General features: G+C 42.0%; 1 protein-coding gene across 1 annotated transcript in view; it reads left to right on the forward strand.

Annotated features, from left to right (window-relative positions):
* The window catches only part of kiaa1549la (KIAA1549-like a), a gene marked incomplete at both ends in the record, with an annotated part of 140,183 nt that overhangs the window by 28,981 nt on the left and 88,906 nt on the right, over window positions 1-22,296 (forward strand). Inside the window, one exon of the mRNA XM_083974362.1 lies at window positions 20,333-20,911. Coding sequence (XP_083830488.1) covers window positions 20,333-20,911 — 579 coding nt within the window. The remainder of the gene's footprint in view (window positions 1-20,332; window positions 20,912-22,296) is intronic.

A 22,296-nucleotide genomic window follows, 5' to 3' on the forward strand; every position in this document is an offset into this window, starting at 1 on the left:
TGGGGTGGAAAAGGGGGGCGTTTGTGTCTTAAAAGTGAAACTGCAGACCTGTTTCTTACTCTTTAAAGTCCCAGGGCCCAACAGTAAACGGTGTGAGCCATTACAGCCCCAATACATAAGAGGTAATTGAAGCTGACATCACTGTGAGAGAGACTGTGTGAGCTCCTTCACCCTGAACCTTCATTATGCCGCTCGGTATTTATCGACTTCTCCCCCTCGCAACAAACTCCGCTGGTCGTCATCTTGCCGAAAATTTGAGCTTAAAAGGGGACAAAAGCACAGTTTAGGGAAGGTCAAACTTTTAACGCAAAAATTTAAATTCCTCTCCTGAGAGTGTTTATTTAGCTTTCGGCTTTTTTTGCTTTTTTTTTTCAGCAGAAAAACTCTCCGGGTGCTGACGAGTCGTAGCGGCTCGACTGTGTGTCACGCTGAGAGACGAGTTTAGGGAGCGAATTAGACTACATTAGATGGAGGGAATTAGTTGACCTTTGCTGCTCCCATTTTCCACAGCGATGTGAGTAACATTTCCAGGATGAAGGAGAGAGGGATAATGCCACTGTACTGTACGGCAGTTTTCAAAAAGGACAAGCAGCGGTTTAGAAATAGTTATGTAGCGAACGATGTTAGTGGAAAGTGAAAGCTCTTTGTGTCTCAGCTGCAGATGAATGAATGAACTTGAGTTTATCTGCATGGAAAACGCCAAAAAAATAAAAGTATTTCTGTTCACTGACCTTTTTTTTTTTTCATTATCATCATCTTTTGGTTATATCTGAAATGTCAATATCCTGGAGTGAATGCATTGGGCTTAAAGCAGCAAAACAGATTTGGCTTTTTGGTTTTTCAATATGTTAAAATAAACCAAAAATAAATAAATAAATCTCAGCAGCACGCAATGAAAAATTAATGTTGTGTTGAACGCATCACCCTCATCGTGTTTTTCATTCGGTGCAACATGTTGGTTCAGATTAAAGATATCTCAGCAACGATCTGAAACAACATGAATGATTGCAGCTGACTCCTGGCGGCTTTATGTGGTCAGATGCTTTTTTTTATTTTATTCATGGGAAACTTATTTTTTTTTGGCAAATAAAAATTCACCTGAACATTTAGAGCAACGGCACCGATCTCATTTCACAAACATGCAGTTTTCCCCTCTTCAATAACAGATGGTGTTTGTCAAATCGAAGCAGGCAATTTAAAGTTTGTGCAGTTCAGAGCTTTTGGTTCAGTAAATCAGAACAGGTGTAGATTATTAGTCATCAATATGTTCAATCTCTTGAATAAATATATATATATAAAAAATCTGTCTTTATCCTAGTGGTGGACGAAAGGCGGCATCGTTTTCAGTGATTGTGGACGAAGAAACAGTTTTGAAACACTTTGGATCTTGGATGCTCTTTGAAAAGTTTCCTCAGACCTCCTGCAGTTTTCCTGCAGACATCCTGCCCATGGGGACATCCCATAATCTCCACTATTTGCATAAGACGCACCAGAATTGTTTTCTTTCTTGTTTTTTTTTTTCTTTCCCATTTTGGGTTTCTCCAAAGCGCTTTCAGCTCCATCCAGCCGCCCCCCACCAACCCCACCCCTCCCCTCCTGCTGGGTAAATACGAAGGCCCCCGAGATGTGCAGGATTAAAGACGCCCACGTTGGCAGCCAGCGGCCTTCGCGTGTGTGTGTGTGTTACTGTGTGTGTGTGAGACCGTGATGACGACCACAGGGCACTTCTGCAAAAACCAATGAATAGCAACAAGCATAAATTACGGCTGCTTCCGTCTCTGAAATTAACCAAGCAACTTCTCCTCACTGTGTTTTAACCATGAATCCAGAAGTTTTTCAACAGTTTTTACCCTTTTTCTTCTGTTATGAAAGCGGTAATTTACACTCACATACATAATATATATGAGATAATAACAGAACGTTACGAGACGGAGTTGTTTTAGAGGTAAATGCAGAGACTGCTCGCCGAAAAACTGCCACCGACGGGAACGCGCATCAGCGGTTTTGCATGAATTTACCTCTAAAACAACTCTGTCTGGTAACGTTCTGTTATTATCTCATAGCGTGGTGAATGTGCAGGTCACAACTTGTCCACCAGAGCGTTTTGGAGTTGTTGGATTGTGTACGTATTTGTTGAGTTTGATGAGGGAAACCAAGAAATCCCATTAGCCTCCGTAGCGTAGCTCTGAGCAGCTCGTGGCTCTGCTCCGCCGTTCTAAAAATAGCTTGCACCGACAATTAAAGGTTAACCAACCTACTGCTATGAATAGGGATTATGGCAATGGGCCAATTTGCCAAAATGTTGAACTATCCCTTTAATACCAGTCCTACCTGTGCTTTTAATCTACATGCAATTTACAGATAAAGATTCATGAGTTTGGTCCATTAGACTGTTTCCTAAACCTTCCTCTAGCACATTTAAACCGTTTCATCCACATTGTCCAAAAGAGGTTTGTTTTTATTTTCCAAGGTCGAGAGTGAACTCTCAAGCTCAAATGTAAGAGGATCTTCAGAGGAGATTGTTTTTGTTCGCTGCTGCTGCTGCTTTCAAGGTCAAGAATACAAAATGAGAAAAAGGAGGCGATGTGTTTTGTAACGTACAGAACGTGCTTTGTTTGTTCTAGTGTGCACATGTTGACAAATAACTTGCATTGTCGTGTTGACAGTGTTGGGATTTCTCACATAACTTGCCTGAGGAGAACTGTTGTTGTGCTTCTTATTATAAAACCGTCTCCCTTTTCTTACTGTTGCGATTTCATATATCGTATTTTAAACACTGTCCCTGCATCTTGTACAGTTTCAACATCTGAGGACAAGATAAGATAACACTGTGGACACATGGAGCAGGACACAGTTTCCATGTGACCACAGGAGCTGTACAACAAGTGTCAAGGTTGAACAGTTTTTGAAACGTTGTGAGATCATCATTGAACTTTATTCCTGAAAAATAACGTAACAACCTTCACCCCAGTCACTATAATTTCTTTTCTTGAACTGATGTAAGCGTGGTTTTCTTGTCTTTCAAAGAGGGGAAGCTCATTTTTGGCCTTTATGACATAACATTTGTCCTTTTAGTTTCAGAACGAACTCGTCTGACAGTGGAACGAGTTCTAACGCATTTTTAATCAGTGAAATGTAAACACAACAGAACATATTTGACCATTTATTTTTTGACATTTTAGAGAAAGTAGCGCAGTTTTAGAGCAATCACCTCTGGATGGATGTCGGTAGGTAATGTAGGAGCCATTTGGGCATTTATTTTGGTAAGCTTCTGTTAAAACAGGAAGTGACGTAACACACTGGGATTATTTGAACAATGGGTGATCAGTGCCAGGTGTTGTTGATCGAAGCATGCGATTTTGATTGTGATCATGCTGTGTCGTGCCGTGCCTTGAAATATTATGGAAATATCACTTTTTGAAGGCTCTTTAACATTTATTTGGGTGTTTGTCTTGTCTTCCGGCCTCTATAATGTGAGAATTGACAAAAAAAAAACTGTAATGTGCAGGCTCCCTAGGTTGAAATCCATGTGGTTTTACGAGCTGTTCCCTCAGTTTTCTTCCAGTGATGTCACTAGGATTTGAATTTGCATAATACCACCCCTACCTGGTACCGGTAGAAGGGACGGGGCAAGCAGTGGCTCATTTGCATTTAAAGGGACAGGCACTGAAACCAGCCGTTCTGAACAGGGCTGTTTTGAGAGGAAGAAAAGAGCTGTGATGTTTGATCCTTTGGGGATTTTGAATGAAGCATGTCACAAACATGTCTTTAAGACTCCTGGGAACTATTTTAATTTGTGGGGAGGGGGCATGATATGTCTCCTTTAACTTCATTGCACCCATACATGTGCCGATACGTTGATCAGCAACCGTGACTTTCTTTCTATTTGAGTTTGGGAAGAGGAAGGTCACTACAGGTAACATGATGAGGCGTTATAAACTACTGATCATATGCGAGCACATAAAGCTGTAAAGGTTGTGCCAGAAATAAGCAATTACAACAACACTAGTTTAGGTTTTGTTCCTTTTTTTTGTGTGCGTCTTGCTTTGCTTTGCTTTATTTTGAACATGTATGAGTAACACAAGAAAGTAATCTGAGAAACAGACGAACAAAACCAATGAAAAAAGTCAAAACAACAATTATAATGTGAACCGAAAAGGAGTAGTAGAAGTAGCAAACTCTGTCTTCTGATTGTCACCTCAATATAAAATCAGAGGTCACTTTAATTAGCTTCATGACCACGTATTTGAACAGACACAATGACACAAGCTGTGTCCAGTTATAGTGTACGGTCTATTAAATGTCTCCATCTGCGCTGCTTTTAATTCTCAGAGTGAGATAACGGCCATAAAGATAATTAAATAATTAAATAAATAAATGAGACAATGACTGTAACGGTGCCAAAGTAGCTGTGAAGTAGCTGTGATGATGTCGGAGATGCTTCCCCGCTGTCGGCGGCCAAACACCAGGCAGGGAGGGAGGAGGAGGCTTTTGTTTCAGGTGGTCAGAACGACACAGCAGCCACAGCCGCCGCGGCCGCATCAACATCAACCGGCCAGATGGGAGGTTGTTGAACACAGCAGCAGCCATTAGCCGCAGCCAGCTGGGAGGTGTGTGTGTGTGTGTGTGTGTGTGTGTTGTTAGGAACTGTTCAGGAACGTACGCAGAGTCGGTCGTCGTCGGCCTCTCTCTGCTCCACGGCCTCGACATCAGCTACGACTAATCTCCGACCCTGCTGGGACGCTGCTGCCATCAAATGTGTCTGTGCAAGAAGTCGAGTTTGTGAAGGAGCTTTTGCACGATCCAAGAGATGTTGATGTTGTTGTTGTTGTTCGGCTCCATCAATAGGCCGGTGGCGTTTCATCCTTCCACTCTAGTCTCCGAAAAGTTTGAACATAATCCAAAAGTATTTCACATTTCGTTATCGCAATTTGTACATGGAATGAGCTCTGAGTGTTTGTTTTCCTGTGTTACCAGATGGTTTCTTTCTAAATCTTGATAAATGCGACTCTTTTTTTTGTGTGTATGTGTGTGTGTGTCTTTGCACTGCTGTGGCGTGTGTGTGTGTGTGTGTGTGTGTTTTGTGTACACGTCTGTTGAAGTGTGTGTATATAAAAACAGATAGGATGCAGAGTGAGTGTGAGTGTGTGTCTATTTTTTGCTCCATAAAAATGGGAGGCTGTCTGAGTGTTTGCGGGTGCCCGACTCTTCTTCTTTTTCTGCGCCTCTGAATAAATGCCTGCTTGCTTGTGTGTGTGTGTGTGTGTGTGTGTGTCTCAGCAGCAGCAGCAGCCCAGGATGTCTCCCCGGTTCTGTTTATGCTAGACTGGCTGACCTACCGAGCGCCCCAGAGCGAGTCACATGACTGAGTGAGCCAGTCGCACGGGACTCTGCAGCAGAGCAGCACAGATGAGGCGCCGTGCCGCCTTCTGCTCGGCTCGCCTCTCTGTGTGTTTGTCTTAATTATGGCATAAATGCATAGTTAATGCCCTGCTGATATTTTTACCTCCCTCCCTCCCTGTGTGAGTTTTAATGTGCCATGTTCACATCCAGACTCTTTGCAGCTCTAAAGGTGCAGACAAAGGGCGTGTGCTAATGTAATCGTCAAACCTAAAGGGATACTTCATGCAAAATTGATAATTCACCAATTTTCTACTCACCGTCAAGCCAAGGAAGGGTTCGGAGAACTTTAAGAGTTATCAAAACGCTTTTGGAGTTCCAGGGGGGGTCCGGCTGGCTACGGATTTTCATATAATGGCAGTGGATAGAGTTCACTTTTGAATCGTCCAAAACACACACTATGAAACATCCAGATACCTCCATACTGCTCATCTGTACTGACCCAAGTGTCCTGAAGCCGCCACATGAAAAAGTTGTTCCGAAAAAAATAATTTGATCTCTGTTTTTATCCTTGTTGTAGCAGTAGCTCCCAGCGGCTGCGCGAGATTTGCTGCGAGAAGTTCTTCTGTGTTTACATCATACATCCAATGGTTTACAACGACGAAAACATCTCGCAGCAAATCTCGCGCAGCCACTGGGAGCTACTACTACAACAAGGCTAAAAACAGAGATCAAATACATTTCTTCAGAACAACTTCTTCATGTGGCGGCTTCAGGACACTTGGGTCAGTACAGACGAGCAGTATGGAGGTATCTGGATGTTTCATAGTGTGTGTTTTGGACGATTCAAAAGTGAACTCTATCCGCCGCCATTATATGAAAACCCGTGGCCAGCCAGAAAATTGGTGAATTATCAATTTTAGGTGAAGTATCCCTTTAATCCTAAAAGGTGATCAAGTGCACAGTGTTTCTCTCCGTCGTCCAGTGGCTTGATGATGTTGATATTTATGATCTAATAGAAAGAACTGAAGGATACAACAGTGTTTACTACTGGCTTTTTATTAGCTACTAAACAATGTCCTTGATGTTACAGCATCATGACATTCACTCTGAGAAGTTTGTTGTTTCTCCAACTGGGTCTTAAATTAATTTTAATTTGAGTCTGAATTCTGATTTCTTTTTGCTCAGATGTCTAAGCCTATAAAATAGTATGTCAATGTTGTGTTTATTATTGTGTTTATTATGTAATTTTTTCAAAAACTACATCTTTCATGACAAATTTAGTGCGTTTTGTTGTTGTCAGTTTGGAACGACGTCCTCTCGAGACTAATGATTACCGATCCATAACCCATAATCAGCCTCCAGTTAAAACACCAAAAAACAAGTGTTTACCCAGTCCCACCCACTGTGGGCTCTTGTTGTGCAGCATCCTGCACCGCTGCTGCTGCTGCTGCTGCTGCTGCTGCTGCAGCAGCAGCTCAGAATTCAGACTCAAGATCTGCTCCGTCATTAATCTGCACTGAGCCACAGGTGAACACACGGACTGCACCTTTTCTCTAAACTAGACACCTACAGTAACTAACTGGTTTTATACACTATAATCAGTCTTAAAGCAGAAGTAAGCAATATTTTTGTGTTAATATAAGTCTTAAATAGTTATATCTTCCGACAGCAATCACTTACATAGAGTGTTTGGTCTGAAACACGGGTCTGTCAGTCACTCTGCTCTGAGCCGAGGAGAAAACTTCTTGTATCCTACAATTTTTATCCAATGAGGAGAGAGAACGGCATGAAGGGCTGTGTGTGCAGCCAAGGGATGCACGTGAATGTGGTGACGTAGGGACGAGGACCAATAGATCCATGACGAGGGCGGGGGCTGCTAACTCCGTCGGCTGACAAGAAGTTATGGTGCGTTCAAGGCAACTCGTAACTCGTGTTTTTCCGACCTGTGAAGTCGTACCAGTTCGATCTGGTACGAGTTCACGGGTCAGAAGTTACGAGTGGCCGTTATAGTGACTTTCACAGGCAACAGGTTGGAGAAACGCGAGTTGCGGGTTGCCTGGAATGCTACAAAGTCGTAAGTTGTGACTTGAAGCTGTAACTTACGGTTTCAAAAGCCTGCCTGGAACGCAGCATTAGCCAAAACGACCGGATCGCTTACTTCTGCTTTAACTAGATTTAAAACCACTGATTCAGGGTTGATGTTTGCAGCTGTTGTCACTCCACAACATGCATCGTCTTTATGAAACTAAATCTTATAATCTCATAAAGTTGTAAATATTCAGAATAATGATCAAAGAAACTGCTTAGAGAGTATGGTTTTGTGTTTATATAAACAAAACCAGCTGAACATGGAGGAAGTTAAGCTCTTAAGTAATTGTATCTTTAGGCCTATAACTACATTTTTCAGTAGAAATCTCACTGAAAACATGGATTAAAGTATTAAACTCACTATTTCAACTCACTCTCTTTTAATAAATGATGTGTATTAGTTCATGTTGTAAAGCCCTGCTACCAGTATTTTTTTTTCTTTTTTTTTTTCAAGCTTGTCTCCTAAGTGCCAGTATAAATAAGGTTATGTTCATGTAAATAAAGCATGTTCACTGTATTCCCCAGATGAGGAGACCAGTGAAGGTTTCATCCAGGCTGCCTGATAAGAAGCAGAGCAGGGACAGTGGAGGCAGATAAACACCAAACAACCAACCAAGTTCAACCAACCAACCAAACATTAATAAATGTCCCAACAGGCCTATATTATGGTATTTTGCTACCTGGCAGCAGTGTCCAGCGGCTCTGGCTCACGAGGTTGCTGCCAACTTTCTGACACGTTTCATAAATGCAATGTAGTAATAATAATAATAATAACCTGCCACCAGATATTTGACAGCTGTATTTACTCTGACCACCGACGGAGCTGCTCCGTCTTCAGAAAAGGCCCAAATCACATCACTGCGACTGCAGGCTGTGTTCGGTTCAACTCCTCGAGTCGAAACCATTTAATAACATGTCACTTTCTTTTATTTTTATAATAACATATTGTCCCACCATCTTGTTGTTGTTTAATATACACTTATCTGCATGGATGGATTAACAGTAATAAACAGCAGGGGCACAAACAACAAACAAATGAGTTTATTTTACAGTAAATTAGGAATCTTTATCTTTATCTAAAGGAGAATAGGTAACACTTTTCACACAATTAAGCATTAGTTAAGCATTAATACATACTTAATTCTTCATTTATAACACATGAATACTCATTAGTATGTAGTTTATAATACACTTAGTGCTTATCAATGATGAGCAAAACATTTTTAACTGTGTTTCCCAGTGTTGTAAAATCAGCTTTCTGGCCAACAAGTTTGAATTAATTGTGGATGATCTCTTAGGTTATTATGTCCTGCAGAGTGAGAGAAGCAGCAGCAGCAGCAACACATGAAACAGCCCAAGAGGTTTTGTTTACAGTGTCATTTAAAGTTTGAGTCAAAATACGTCACGCATCACTTGGAACAGTTGTGTAATAAGTTGCTAAACTCATTGCGTGGCCTTGTGTTGTAGATTTTATTCTATCACACAGTACAGTACAACTATGTGTTGTCCGTGTTTGCTCCTTCGTGGTGTTTTGTCTCTGCAGCCTCGGGGGTCAAATGGATTTTCCAAGGTCAGGGTGAGAGTCGTGCATCATGTACTGTGGTCACGCACGCTGTGGCAAATGCACTCAATATATTTTCTGCAGTTTGGGGGGGTCCGTGGTTACGCAATATGAGCAGTGCAGTTGTATATTATGGATTATGCTTAAAATCTATCATTTATTAAACATTTTGAGCCAAATAATCCTATTTATCCTGAGTTGATGCGCGGTGGTCAATCTGCTGTTTGTGTCTAGAAACTGCTTTTAAATCCACGTCTCAAGGCAGATGCTATAAAATACCACATTTTTACACCACTTACTATTAAAGCGTATGCATCTCTGACATTAATAAATCCACTTTCAATCATTTTTTTCTCTTGGATCTCAGAGGGCGATAAAAAATTCATGTGAGGGAAGAGTGTTATTTCATATGGAGCTGGGCTCAGTGTGTGTGATATTTTGCCATATATACGGCACGGCAGGGCTGGATATTTTGATGTAGCTTCGCTCTGCAGTGCCGAGACCCAGCAAGCTCACTGGACTCTCACATCAAACGCAAACACCCGAACAGAAAAGAGGTCGAGATATAATCTACAGCAGCTGACGCCCACTTCCTACGCTGCACTACTACGAGTTTTATTTCCCTTACCCCCTCATCCACGGCTGTTACATCCCATTTAAACACTTTTGACTCACTGTGTAAATAATTTCAAATCAAAGCGGACATTTTGTTTTCATCTCTTGTCCCTTGTTCATGTTGCCAAATCACACATTTAATCCCCCAGTGATCATAATTTTATTATGATAGATTAATAAACAATTTATGGGTCTGTTTGTTTATCATTTATTTTTTGAACCGCCGCCACGGCGCGTTAAGTCTTCATATGTGTTTTTATCCTCCCTAATGCCGCCTCTTATCGTAAGCCGTGTAAATGCAGGGCTGCTCGTGCGACTTCCGTATAGGTTTTTGGCTTTTATCTGGATGCTGTGGTGCATTGTGGGTGATTGAGATCGTATTTATTCGGAGCGGAAGCCAAAACGGCGCCTGTCAAGCAAATAAATAAACGTGTTTTGCTGCTCACTTCGGTTTATCAGCCAGATATATATTAAAAAAAAATCCCTGTCGGTGTAATTTTCTCCCCATTTAATAAACGACACAGATTCATTTTGTGCTCCGCTAACTCCCAAAGTTGAAAGTTGATGCGTGAAATTGATCTTGTGTTTGTTTTGATAACATCACGACTACAGCTGTATCTGAGGGCAGTACACACAACGACACACACACACACACACAGAGACACAGACACACACACACACACAGAGACACAGACGGAGGAGCTGGGGAACGGACGTCACACAACAAGCACAGAACACTCTGTTTCCTTCTTTATCTATGGTAATGGTTACCTTGGTGACAGCATCCCTGCGGTTGCCGTGGAGACCCAGCAGCAGCAGCAGCAGAAGCGGCCCTGCTGTCAAGTTGAAAGGGACCGTTGGTTGGTTTACTGTTACCTCAAATAGGTTCAGCCTCTTTCTCTTCTCTCTCTTCTCTGACTCACCTGGGATTCAGGCGGCATCAGTTTGTTGTTGTGCGTTTTGACACATTGACTCTGACATCGACAGCGAGTCTAGTAGGTTTTCTACTGTATAATGCATCTAAGGTAAAGCCTCAAATGTCTGGTTTGCATAATATTAAAAAAAAAAACTCCTCTTCCCTCTTTTCGTCTTTTCCTCCTTTGACTCGGAGGACATCCGGCGATCAAAGCTGAACATGGTGCAAAGAAGCTCTCGCTCTCGCGCTTCTTTCTGAATTTGTTCATGATAAAACATGCCTGAAACCATGGAGGGAGGAAAAAAAGAGAAAGAAGAAGCAATTATCACTCTCTCTGTCATTGGAGCAGTTTCCAGTAGCAGCGTGACACGACTCGACACATCAGCTCTTTTGTGTTTAGCACTGAACTGACCCAAACGCCCAGAATGTTTCGACTTAAACAGCTGTGAAAATGGCATTTCAGCCTGACATTTTGTGACTTTTTGCGAGTTCTTGCATCCAAAGACCATGCACACACATGCACACACACACACACACACACACACACACACACACACACACACACACACACACACACACACACAGAGAAAATCATCGATAGCCTGCAGACATTAGAAATATTCACCACAGCTGAGGTGCTGCAGAACTAAATGATTCAGCAACTTTTTAAATTGAATGCACATTAAAATACTATTTCACTTTTCATTAAAGTCGATTTCATCAGAAATATTTCCACCAGTCAGGAGCGTTTATGCAAATCGACTTCGTTTTTAAAAAAAAAGTCTCACATCGACCTCTCCCCAAATCAAACTTTAATATCGTAGTCGTGGTTCAAAATCGGGCCAAACGTCACGTCTAGTTCAAACAGCCGACGTGTGAGAAATCAGAGAAATCACACGACATAACGATGAATAATGAGTGAAGTCAGTAACATAGTTTGTTCAATGCTTTTTTATTACTTAGACCTGAGTTATAGACTGAACTAAGAATAATATTTAATAGGTGTACAGAAATGGCCGTTTGTCCTGTTTGTCGCGCCGAGTTGTCACGAGCTGCAACACGAGTTTACCCGAGTGAGGAAAACGAATTTGATTGGTCGTTATCGAGCGGGCGGGATATTCAAAGCTTGGGGCGAGACCGAGCTCGGTGTGTGTGTGCGTGTCTCAGACGTTTGAATGATGGATGACGGATCCAATATCAGTGGCTGATTAATCGTGTACAGGCTGACGTATAATCCATGCGCCTGCATTATACAATACGAAAAAAAAAATACACACTTTCATCCCAGATTTACTCAAAATTAGAATTTTGCACAAAGTTTGGCCTACAACGTCTGAAAGATGAGTTATCACACTAATGTTAGGACCCACAGTGGGCTCAAATTCAGTTTTCTTTTCTGTACAGCTTTAATAATAAAATATGAAAAAACCAATATATGAACAACATTAATCTGCTCATAATCTGTTGAGAGTTGATGACACTGACGAGTCGATCAGATGGAGCTGATCAGAGCTGACACGTTTAAACACCGACAGCTGTTGAGAAAAGGAGGTGCAGTTGTTTCTGCATTAATACAGTATGTCTGGTGACTGTGTGGGTCACCATCAATGTGAGGACATCTCCACATTGTTGGGACATTTTGGCGAAGCTTCACAAGGGTGTTGGGTAACAGTACACACTATTAAGCATTAGTTAAGCATGAATAAATACTGAATTCTTCATTTATAGCGCATGAATACTCATTAGTATGTAGTTTATAAACACAGTTAGTGCTTATTAATTATGAGTAAAACATTTTTAACTGTGTTTATAAACTACATACTAATGAGTATTCATGTGTTATAAATGATGAAGTCAGTATTTAAAGCAGAAGTAAGCGATCCGGTCGTTTTGGCTTCCTGTCAGCCGATGGAGTTAGCAGTCCCCGCCCTCGTCCCTACGTCACCACATTCACGCGCATCCCTTGGAAAGTTTTGTTTGCTTATAGTGTGTAATTATTATAAAGTGTTACTGGGTGTTGGTTAATAACAGGCTTGAATAGATTATTTTTTTTAATAACTACAGATTATTTTCTTGCTTTTACGACACTGGTCACATGTTGTTGTGAGATGTGTCGTCCAGCTTTTAAAGTTATTGATCATGAAAGTGGTTCAGACTGTTTGGATGTGAAATAGAGTTGAAGGAAGCAAAAGAGAGGCGAAGCTCGATCTATACTTTACTTCTTATTTCATTTCATTGTTTTTTTCAGATGAGATTATTATTCTGGCATCCCTACAGGTGCCCCCACCTCCCACCTCACCCCTCATTCTCTTCTGCCCTTTAGCCTGAGGAAATGTTGTCTAAGTGGACCTCTCTGAATTTTAATTGAGTAGCCCTAGGTTAGAGAATCCATTATATGAATGAGTGTCCCCATAACTATCGTAAGGACAGCGTGCGTGTGTGTGTGTGTTCGAAACGAGCTGATGATCCAATTTAAAGACACCGAGGTGCTTTACAATTATCCATTAGCTGCTCCATCCATCCATCCATCCATCCATCCATCCATCCATCCATCCATCCATCCATCCATCCATCCATCCATCCATCCATCCATCCATCCATCCATCCATCCATCCATCCATCCATCCATCCATCCATCCATCCATCCATCCATCCATCCATCCATCCATCTGTCCGTGCATCCAAAGTGGCCATGATGACGAGGTCTGGCAGCTTCCTCACCTCAGAACAAGTGAGAGAAACATTTTAGTATCATGTTGGGAGAAAAAAATGACCTATTTTCAGACTTTTTATGTAACTGTTGTTGAAGCCTCTTTATGTTCAACTGCTTAGTTGATAAGATTTTCTGCTGCTTGCGCTTCACACAATGGAAGTGGAAGTTGTTGTCAGGCAGTTTTTCTCACATTTCTGGCATCTCTCTCTCTCTCTCTCAGAGCTTTGCTGAGAAATAATGGCACATCTTTTCCCAGATCCCACTTGTCTTCAGAGAACAAGAACAAGAACAAGAACAAATCCCAGGACACTGTGAGAGAAAATGACTATAGATACGCTGTTTTTTTTTTTTTTTTAGATTCCCTGCATTGATCCGTATCATATGATGTCATTCTTGGCCACAATCCAGCAGACAGATGGGTTTTGTTTTTTTCAAGTTAAAAGCAACAATCCCAGGACTATAAGCTGCTGGAACGAGGGAACAAAAAGTTGAAGAGCTAATGATGATGATGATGATATTTATTTATCCTCCGGCGTTTTACCTGCCCCGTCTCTCCTCTCTCTGCGTTCGACTATCGATCCAGATCGTTTCCTTTCCACGCCTCCACACAAACAGACAGATGGATGATGCCCTGAATAGTTCCAGGAAACGGTTACATGTCCATCCTGTTGGACGGGCCTCACTCTGTTGGACTAATTCTTCTGGCTTGGGACCATCGCTACTCCCACTGAGTCTCGCATCACATCACGAGTGGATCAGCGCTTTGACTTGCCACCAGCACTCCCACTCTAAACCACCGAGGCTTTATTTAAAACTCATTTAAAACACTGAGGAACTGCAACATGTTTCCTCTTCCCATCGCAAATACGACTCGCTCTGCAGAGAAGCTGCACACACAAACGCGCGCATGGTTTTGATGGCGTGACCTTTTACTTTCTACTCAGAATGCGAGACCGGACTGAGATAACCTTTCAGAGATGATCTCGACTCAGAACTTGTCAACAACGGCTTAAGCAAAGGCCAGAATTTTTATGTAAACTGTACCTGACTACACAACCTTTACCCTCCCTTTTACCCCCTTTTAGCCTGTTCATTGTTTCAGTTTTACATATTTATTTACTGTACAGCTCAGTCTCAGCAGCCAGGGAAGAAGCCGTGGTAGCGCTACAGTCCCATACGCAAAAGTAATACATAGAATACGATTACTTTATTAATCCCCAAAGGAAAATTAATTTGTCCGTTAGCTCATCTATCATTTGATCTATTGGGTTATAAAGGTTTATTGTCCTGTCATGTGGGAAATTTGCAGCCATTTAAAGTAAAAAATAAATGAATAAAACAGATAAAAACAATCATCAAAACCATGAGACGATTAATCGAGATCAATAGATGGATAAGGACTATATTAGGAACCATATGGAGCAGTGCAGAAGATAATAAATGCAAAATAATGAAAAAGCACTCATGCAAAACCTTTATGTGTAACCTATTAGAAGGTGGAGCGACTTTATCTCATTTATTTTTTACATATGTCTTGCCCATATATATGTTTATGCATGTACAGTATGCCCTTATATTATAGACATACATCCCAAAACCTTTCAATATATGTTCATATTTCAGTCTGAGACCAGTTTCAATGCTGTGAATGTACATTTACAGCTTTTATACTTATGTTGTTTTGATTAACTTGCATGCATAAGTGAAATCATTTGGTAAAACCCAATAAGAATTAATTATATAGATCCTTTTATAGAAACTATATGTTATAAACTCATTGAAAACCTTACTTACACAAACCACTTAAACCAATCAGATGTTTCTGGTGCAGGTTTTTATTTTCTGCCTGTTGCAGCTCTGTGCACTAAGATTACAATGGGATATGTTTCATCTGGCTTTTTAATAATTACTATGATGAAAATGTGCCACCAGTTGGCAGGTTGGCAGATTCAGCTCACCAAACCCCCCCCATCCCTCCTCCCTCCTCCCTCCTCCTCCTCTTCTCTTTTCCCTTTCGAGTCTCTCTGAACTGAAGACCAGTTGGCTGCGAACCGTCCTCACACTTCCTAACCACCTGTCCCGCTCACAGTCAGCGTGGCAGCATGGATCAACTCTGCTTGGCTCCATCACAACACTGAGAGGGAAAAAGGCACAAAATAAAAAAAAAACAAGGTGCAGCCACCGTCCGTGCATACTAGATATTAACAGTTGTATTATCACAGGCACCTGGGAGCAGCCAGCCTGAATATTCAGACCGCTCGTAATGACCTGGCTCGGCTTTACAGGGCGACGGGGCCTCTCTGGCGCCCGCAGAGATTCAGCAGCGGCAGCAGCAGCGCATCAGCAAACACGCTGCCAGCTGGCAAAGCACTATGGTCAATACATAACATGACATTGGTCCAAAGCCCCTGTAAACGGCCAGTCGCGCTTTGTCGTGCCCCATGTGATGATGAAGCTCATAATAATCTGCTATAAACTGAATGTTCTCACACCAAATATGCAAAAAAAAAAAATAGTCCAAATAGATAAAGCAGGTCAGTTCAGCTCTGATCCACATTTATCCATCGTTAATCCACACATCCATCCATCCATCCATCCTGTCCATATTTGCTCTCAGTGGAGGTTCTCCTTTCCTAGCGTTTTGTCAGGGGTCTGGTGGTAACCACATATGTTGCTCTCAGCCAGAGCAGGTGGCAAACTGTTGGAGGAGAAAACACTCAAAACACTGCAACAAACAGCCATACATATGGTCCACTCCCTCCTCCACCTCCACCCATCACACTACTGTATCTATTGATCCATTCATCATTCATCCATCCATCCATCCATTCATGTATTCATCGTTCCATTCAAAGGAACCGACTCCTATCTTCACATGTCAGAGGTCTCATTATAAACCCATGTAAGTCGAGTATGGATGAGAATAATGGGAACATTAAAAATAAAAACATACTTAAACTTTTATAGCACTATTTTACATTCTTAAGCACCATTCACGGTTTAATTAATTTATTTTTTTCTATTTTTTGGCAGCTGTCCTGGAGCGATCGGAACAAGCTGTTAACACAACATTACATGACTTAATATCACCATTTGAATATGAGTTTACATTGATGAATATGCACCATGAGCACCTGGAGTTGTCAAGTCCAATATTTCAATTTCTTGGTTTAACTATCACTCCACTCTTAATAAGAATAAGAAATAATAGGCACCTTTTGAAACGCCCAAGGACAAGTACTGAGTTGAAACAGTATAACAATAAAAAACAATGTAAAAATCAACATGAAATTTAAAAAAAAGCTGTGACCAGACTGAAAACAATCAGACTGCGTCTTCATCAATTATTCACTAACTTTAGTTTTTGTGGAGTTTGGTGCACGATTTTGTTTATTATCAGAGCTGAACTCGCTGCTGCTGAGAATAAAGTCGATTTGTAGAATTGGTGTCACACAATATGAATAAATAAAGGGCAGAAAAGATGCAAAAAATATGCAACATGTTCAGTATGTGAGGTTAATACACTATAGGATCATTGCAACAAGTGATTTCGACATGCAATCCCTTGTTTATATACAAATATTTATAAGTGCAGCTTCATTGTCCCATTGGTTTAAAATAACTGTGCTTATGTTGTGCACAGTTATTTAAATGCAGCTTTTACTGAGGGTCTTTGAGGTCAGACTGGACCGACAGCTGTGACATAGACACACACAACGTTTTATAGCTAACACACAAAAACACTGCCACATTACATAAACAGAATAATCTGCCTTTAAATATACACCTATTCTTGAACAAAAACTAAAAAAAGATGAGTTAAAAGCATGTTGGCGGGGGATCTTTGCGTTCAGGTGTCAGCATTTATCCCCCTTTGACATCGCCATCTGCTCAGAGCCAGTGAAATGTACGACATGCTGCAAAAGCTGTAGTGGTTGTTGTTTTTTTGTCTTTTTTTTTGGATGAGATGAATTAAAAACAAAAGATATCCGACTCGCTTAACGAACATGTTCCTCTCCCTGTGGCGCCTCGGTAATCGCTGCTGCCTTTTCTGGCTTTATTGTTCTTCTCTGCTCACACAAATGAACCAACAGAGCGTTCAACACCGGAACCACTCGACATGGACCCCAAAGCTGCTGAAATATATAAATAATCAACGGATTCATTAATGACGATTATAATGTCATGTCCTGTAAGGAGGAACAGAGTCCTCGGCGGTGGTTAGTTTAGTTTAGTTAATAGCCTGGTTTAAACCAAGGTGTCCAGAGTCGGTCCTGTTAAAGCCTCCCTCGCTCAGAATCACTGTCTTTTAATTAACCGATCCTCCGCTGAGACATGGGGAGTGTGGGAAGCTTGTGACACACTTCGCACATTCGCAGGCTGAAGCGAGCGTGTGCTTAAAAAGAAGAAGAAAGAATAAAAGAAAAAAAAACTACTCCGCCCAACATTTGTTTCCGTTTTATGTGGAGAACAAAAGGAGCTTAAAACCTCAGCCTGCAGTGACACCAAAGCCTCAGCAGAGGCCTTAAAAAACCGTGTCACCAGCCAGAGACACGCTCACACGGTCAAACCTTGTTTTATTTTATTTTATTTATTTTATTTTTTTCCCCCCCATCATCCTTCACTTCCACTCCAGCCAGGTGCCTTTGAGGCTGAACGTATCGGGCAGGGTAATCGCCTCAGTCTGCCAAGCCTGCAGGCTTTTGTGTCGAGGATACAGAGGAGATGAAGACAGCTCACAAAATGGAGATAATGGCTGACGCTAAACGCTTTGACTGGATGCTGTCTTTGCTGCTGCTCTGCTTCCATCTATCTGTCTCATTTGGTGTCAGGTTTAAAAAAAAAAGAAAAGGAAAGAAAAGAAAAGAAAAGTGGCTCGTGTGTAAAAAAAAAGAATAATAAAAACTGTCATTGCTTCCTTACAAAGAACTTGCACCAAACTTGTCAGGAATTACGACTCCAGCCTGAGCCAGAGTGGTTGTGTATGTTCTAGGAATAATAAATCCATGGGCTAACATGGCTAACCTAACAGATCAGATTAATATCTGTGAAATCACAGCTGATTAGGGGGTGTGTGTGTGTACGTGTGTGCATGTGTGTGTACGTGTGTGCATGTGTGTGTGTGTCCTAATTTATGCACTCTGGAACATCTAAATTAATTCCCTATGCTTTATCCTCTAAAAACATAAGTGACCTACTTTAGACATTATTACTATTTTTCCACAGTCGCAGTTTTAGATTTCTTTTTTTTAATCCCTTCGGATAAGTGTGTGTGAGACAGAGAAGAGAAAAGAAGAAAAATATAAACGTACATGCGTGTGTGTGTGTGTTTGACAGAGAGCAGAGGAGAAGTGTGTGCGCTCTCATGCTGACTGCGTGTGTGAGTGGTTTTAAATCTCCTGGCAGTTGGACAGTTGTGGCGGTATTATGAGGACTAATGATTTGAGGACTGCAGCTGTGTGTGTGTGTGTGTGTGTGTGTGTGTGTGTGTGTGTGTGTGTGTGTGTGTGTGTGTGTGTGTGTGTGTGTGTGTGTGTGTGTGTGTGTGTGTGTTGCCAGTGTGTGTGTGTGTAAGAGCATGATGGATGAATTTCTGAAGAAGTCCCCGCCACTGGCCTGTGGGACTGATGAATCAAACACTCAGAGCTCCTAATTAAACACTATTTCTGCCTTTTGTTTTTTTGTGTTGTTTTTCATTTATTTAAAGGGATACGCCAACATTTTTTTTCCGTGTCTTGCCTCACTCCCGAGTCCATGACCAGCAGATAGACACCATCCTTTCCACTGTGCGTGCAGTAACAAGGGAGATAGAGCCGTATCGCCCGTAATTAGCTTAGCTCAAATGCTGGAAGTGTATAGGTAGTGTTAGCCTGCCTCCTACTCGAGCCGAAACCAGCAGTCAGAAGCTGATTTCATTTTAGCTCTAAAATCTGTAAATATATCACTTTATCAACATTTCAAACATTTTTAGGTGAGAAAGTAGCTGTTTAGATCAGCAGTGTGTCATTAATTTGTCTAAATACCAACAGTTTACAATTTTGTTCGGATGAATTCGGCACTACTCAAGCTAGCCGTTGTGATCAACGCACTTCCGGTTACTTTCACAAAATAAAACACCCGTTGCCCTTTACATACAGAAAACCATGACGATAGAATTTGTGCTTTTACTTTGAAATAGGAAGCTAACCTACCCTCGATGTAGCTAGCTTGAACCAAAATAAAGCGTCTTTGCTTGAACCCTCCGTTTTGACCGATCTCGTCCCGTTAGCGGCATTTGACCGCTCAAGATGCCTTACTGGAGAGTTTTGTCAGCTCTGAGACGAAGATCGGCCCGCCGGTTTCCGTTTAGAGTTGCTGAAGAGTTTCTCTGATGACTTTAGGTGGAGGCAGGCTAACACTACCTATACACTTCCAGCGTTTGAGCTAAGCTAATTACGGGCGATACGGCTCTATCTCCCTTGTTACTGCACGCACAGTCGAAAGGATGGTGTCTATCTGCTGGTCATGGACTCGGGAGTGAGGCAAGACACGATAAAAAAAAATGTGTTGCCGTATCCCTGTCACGTGTGAGTGTCTGGACCCCAGGAAGAATAGTAATTACCAAGGTGATGACTAATGGGGATCCATACCAGTAAATGACAAACTATTTTGTGTGCTGTTTGTGTCTTTTTAAATGGTCCTAGAGTCTAATTTAAAAAATTTAATTAAATATCTATCTATCTATCTATCTATCTATCTATCTATCTATCTATCTATCTATCTATCTATCTATCTATCTATCTATCTATCTATCTATCTATCTATCTATCTATCTATCTATCTATCTATCTATCTATCTATCTATCTATCTATCTATCTATCTACGTGGCCACAAAACATGCTTGTTTACAGTGTGTGGGGAGAGCGTGATGGGAGGAAGGAGGCAGCAGTCATTACGATAATTCAGCGCAGCCCAGATTCATGAACGGGGACTTATCGTAATTACCCTACAAAATCGATTTTTACGATTCCAAATAATCGCGATTACGATTTTAAATCGATTAATCAAACAACCCTAACTCAAACTAAACTAAACTCTCCCTCTGTCTCTCCACAGCTGAGGGAGTTCATCGTGAGTCAACGAGGAGGGCTGTTCTGCCCCTGGACCCCTCGTTGTTGCCCTCCAACCTCTCCGCCACCCCCGGGATCGGCGCCGAAGACAAAGACAAAGACAAAGTGATGGACGACGCGACCGACGTGAGTCCTGGATCTTGGTCCGAGGGCAAAATGTTTGCCGAGGCCAGAACGGCGGTTTGGACTGAAACAGAGGCGGCAGCGGCGGCAGGAGGAGGAAGAGGAGGAAGAGGAGGCGGCAAAGTGTTCGCAGAGACTGAGATCGTCACGGGAACCGGAGCGTGGGCCGAGGTCGGCGCCGAGTGGCGGCCGGTGAACGGCGACATGGCGGCGAGGGACCCGGCCGCCTGGCTGCGTCGCCGTGGAGACGGGGGCCAGCGGGAGCAGGCGGCGTTCTCCTCCGTCCTCACGATGCTGACGGAGACGGCGGCGGTGGGGAAACCGCTGGGGCTGCTGTCGAAGGCCGCCTGGATCAAGAGCTCTCTGTCATCCAAGGCCTCGTCCTCTTCCTCCTCTTCCTCTTCGACAAAAGCATCGTCTTCGCCTTCCTCCTCCTCCTCCTCCTCCTCCTCTTTCTCCTCCTCCTCCTCCTCCTCCTCCCTGTCCAGTACCAGAGACAGTAAAGCAACAGGAGCAGACAACATCTCTCTGGCCTCTGTCAACAACAGCAGCAGCAGCAGCTCCTCCAACAACAACAGCAACAACAACAACAACAGCTTCAGCTTCGGTCGGTGAACAACTCCTCTGTCTTTTAAAGTTTATTTTCAAACTTTGATTTGGTAATCCTTTAATTTACAGGCTGATAATGACTACAAATATCCTAGAAATAACATGTATTGTGTCATAATGTCTAGAAATAGCCTAGAAATAACAGTCAGTTTCATAGCAATGTTGAGAAATAGATATAGCCAGGAAGGAACGATTGATTGCGTAGAAATAGCCAAGAAATAATTGATTGTATTTGACATTTGCAAGGACTTAGTGGAGAAAAATTCTGGGCTTTCCCGAAAAATTCATAGCATGAAAACAAGTGTAATCTTTTGCCTTCATGAAAAACACGATATTACTATGAAATTGATCATTATTTCTTGGCTATTTCTTGACTTATGATATAATTAGCAGCCTGTAAATTAATTTTTCTCCACCACCTGTGATTTCTCTTCAAATTTAATGAGTGAGCTCATGCACACCTCTGGGAAGCCTTATCAACAGGTGCGTTGGAAAAAAACTAGAGCAGATTAAAGCAGAAGTAAGCGATCCAGTCGTTTTAGCTAACTTCCTGTCAGCCGATGGAGTTAGCAGTCCCCGCCCTCGTCCCTACGTCACCACATTCACGCGCATCCCTTGGCCGCACACACAGAGAGGACCGCCCCTTTATGCCGTTCTCTCTCCTCATTGGATAAAGGTTGTAGGATACAAGGAAAGTTTTCTCCTCGGCTTACAGCAGAGCAGAGTGACTGACAGACCCGTGTTTCAGACCAAACACTCTATATAAGTGATTGCTGTCGGAAGGTATAACTATTTAAGACTTATATTAACACAAATCTTCTGCTTACTTCTGCTTTAACAAATAGAAGAAACTCCTGTACACTGTTCTATAAACTTGCATATAGGGTCTTTAATCCTGGACAAAGCAGAAGCAACGCTTCGGTCTATACGTACGACCTTCGTCAGGCAGAGTTGAAGCACTGAATACAAAAATACTTAAATAGACAACACACAAACAGAAACGACCAATTTAGAAGGAAGGTGATTAATCACTGCAGGCTCTGTTTGGTTAGATGATCAGGTGAGTTTAACCTTAAACAAAACACAGCTCCGCCCACACCAGTACAACTTTCCCAGAATGAGGGAATAGATTAGCTCCATAAAATGCTTCTTTATAAAAGAAAAATAGATATTTATGTAACTGTACACCTTATCTATACAGCATGAAGACAGGGAGCA

The sequence above is a fragment of the Trachurus trachurus genome (assembly GCF_905171665.1).
Source record: "Trachurus trachurus genome assembly, chromosome: 6".
Lineage (NCBI taxonomy): Eukaryota > Metazoa > Chordata > Actinopteri > Carangiformes > Carangidae > Trachurus > Trachurus trachurus.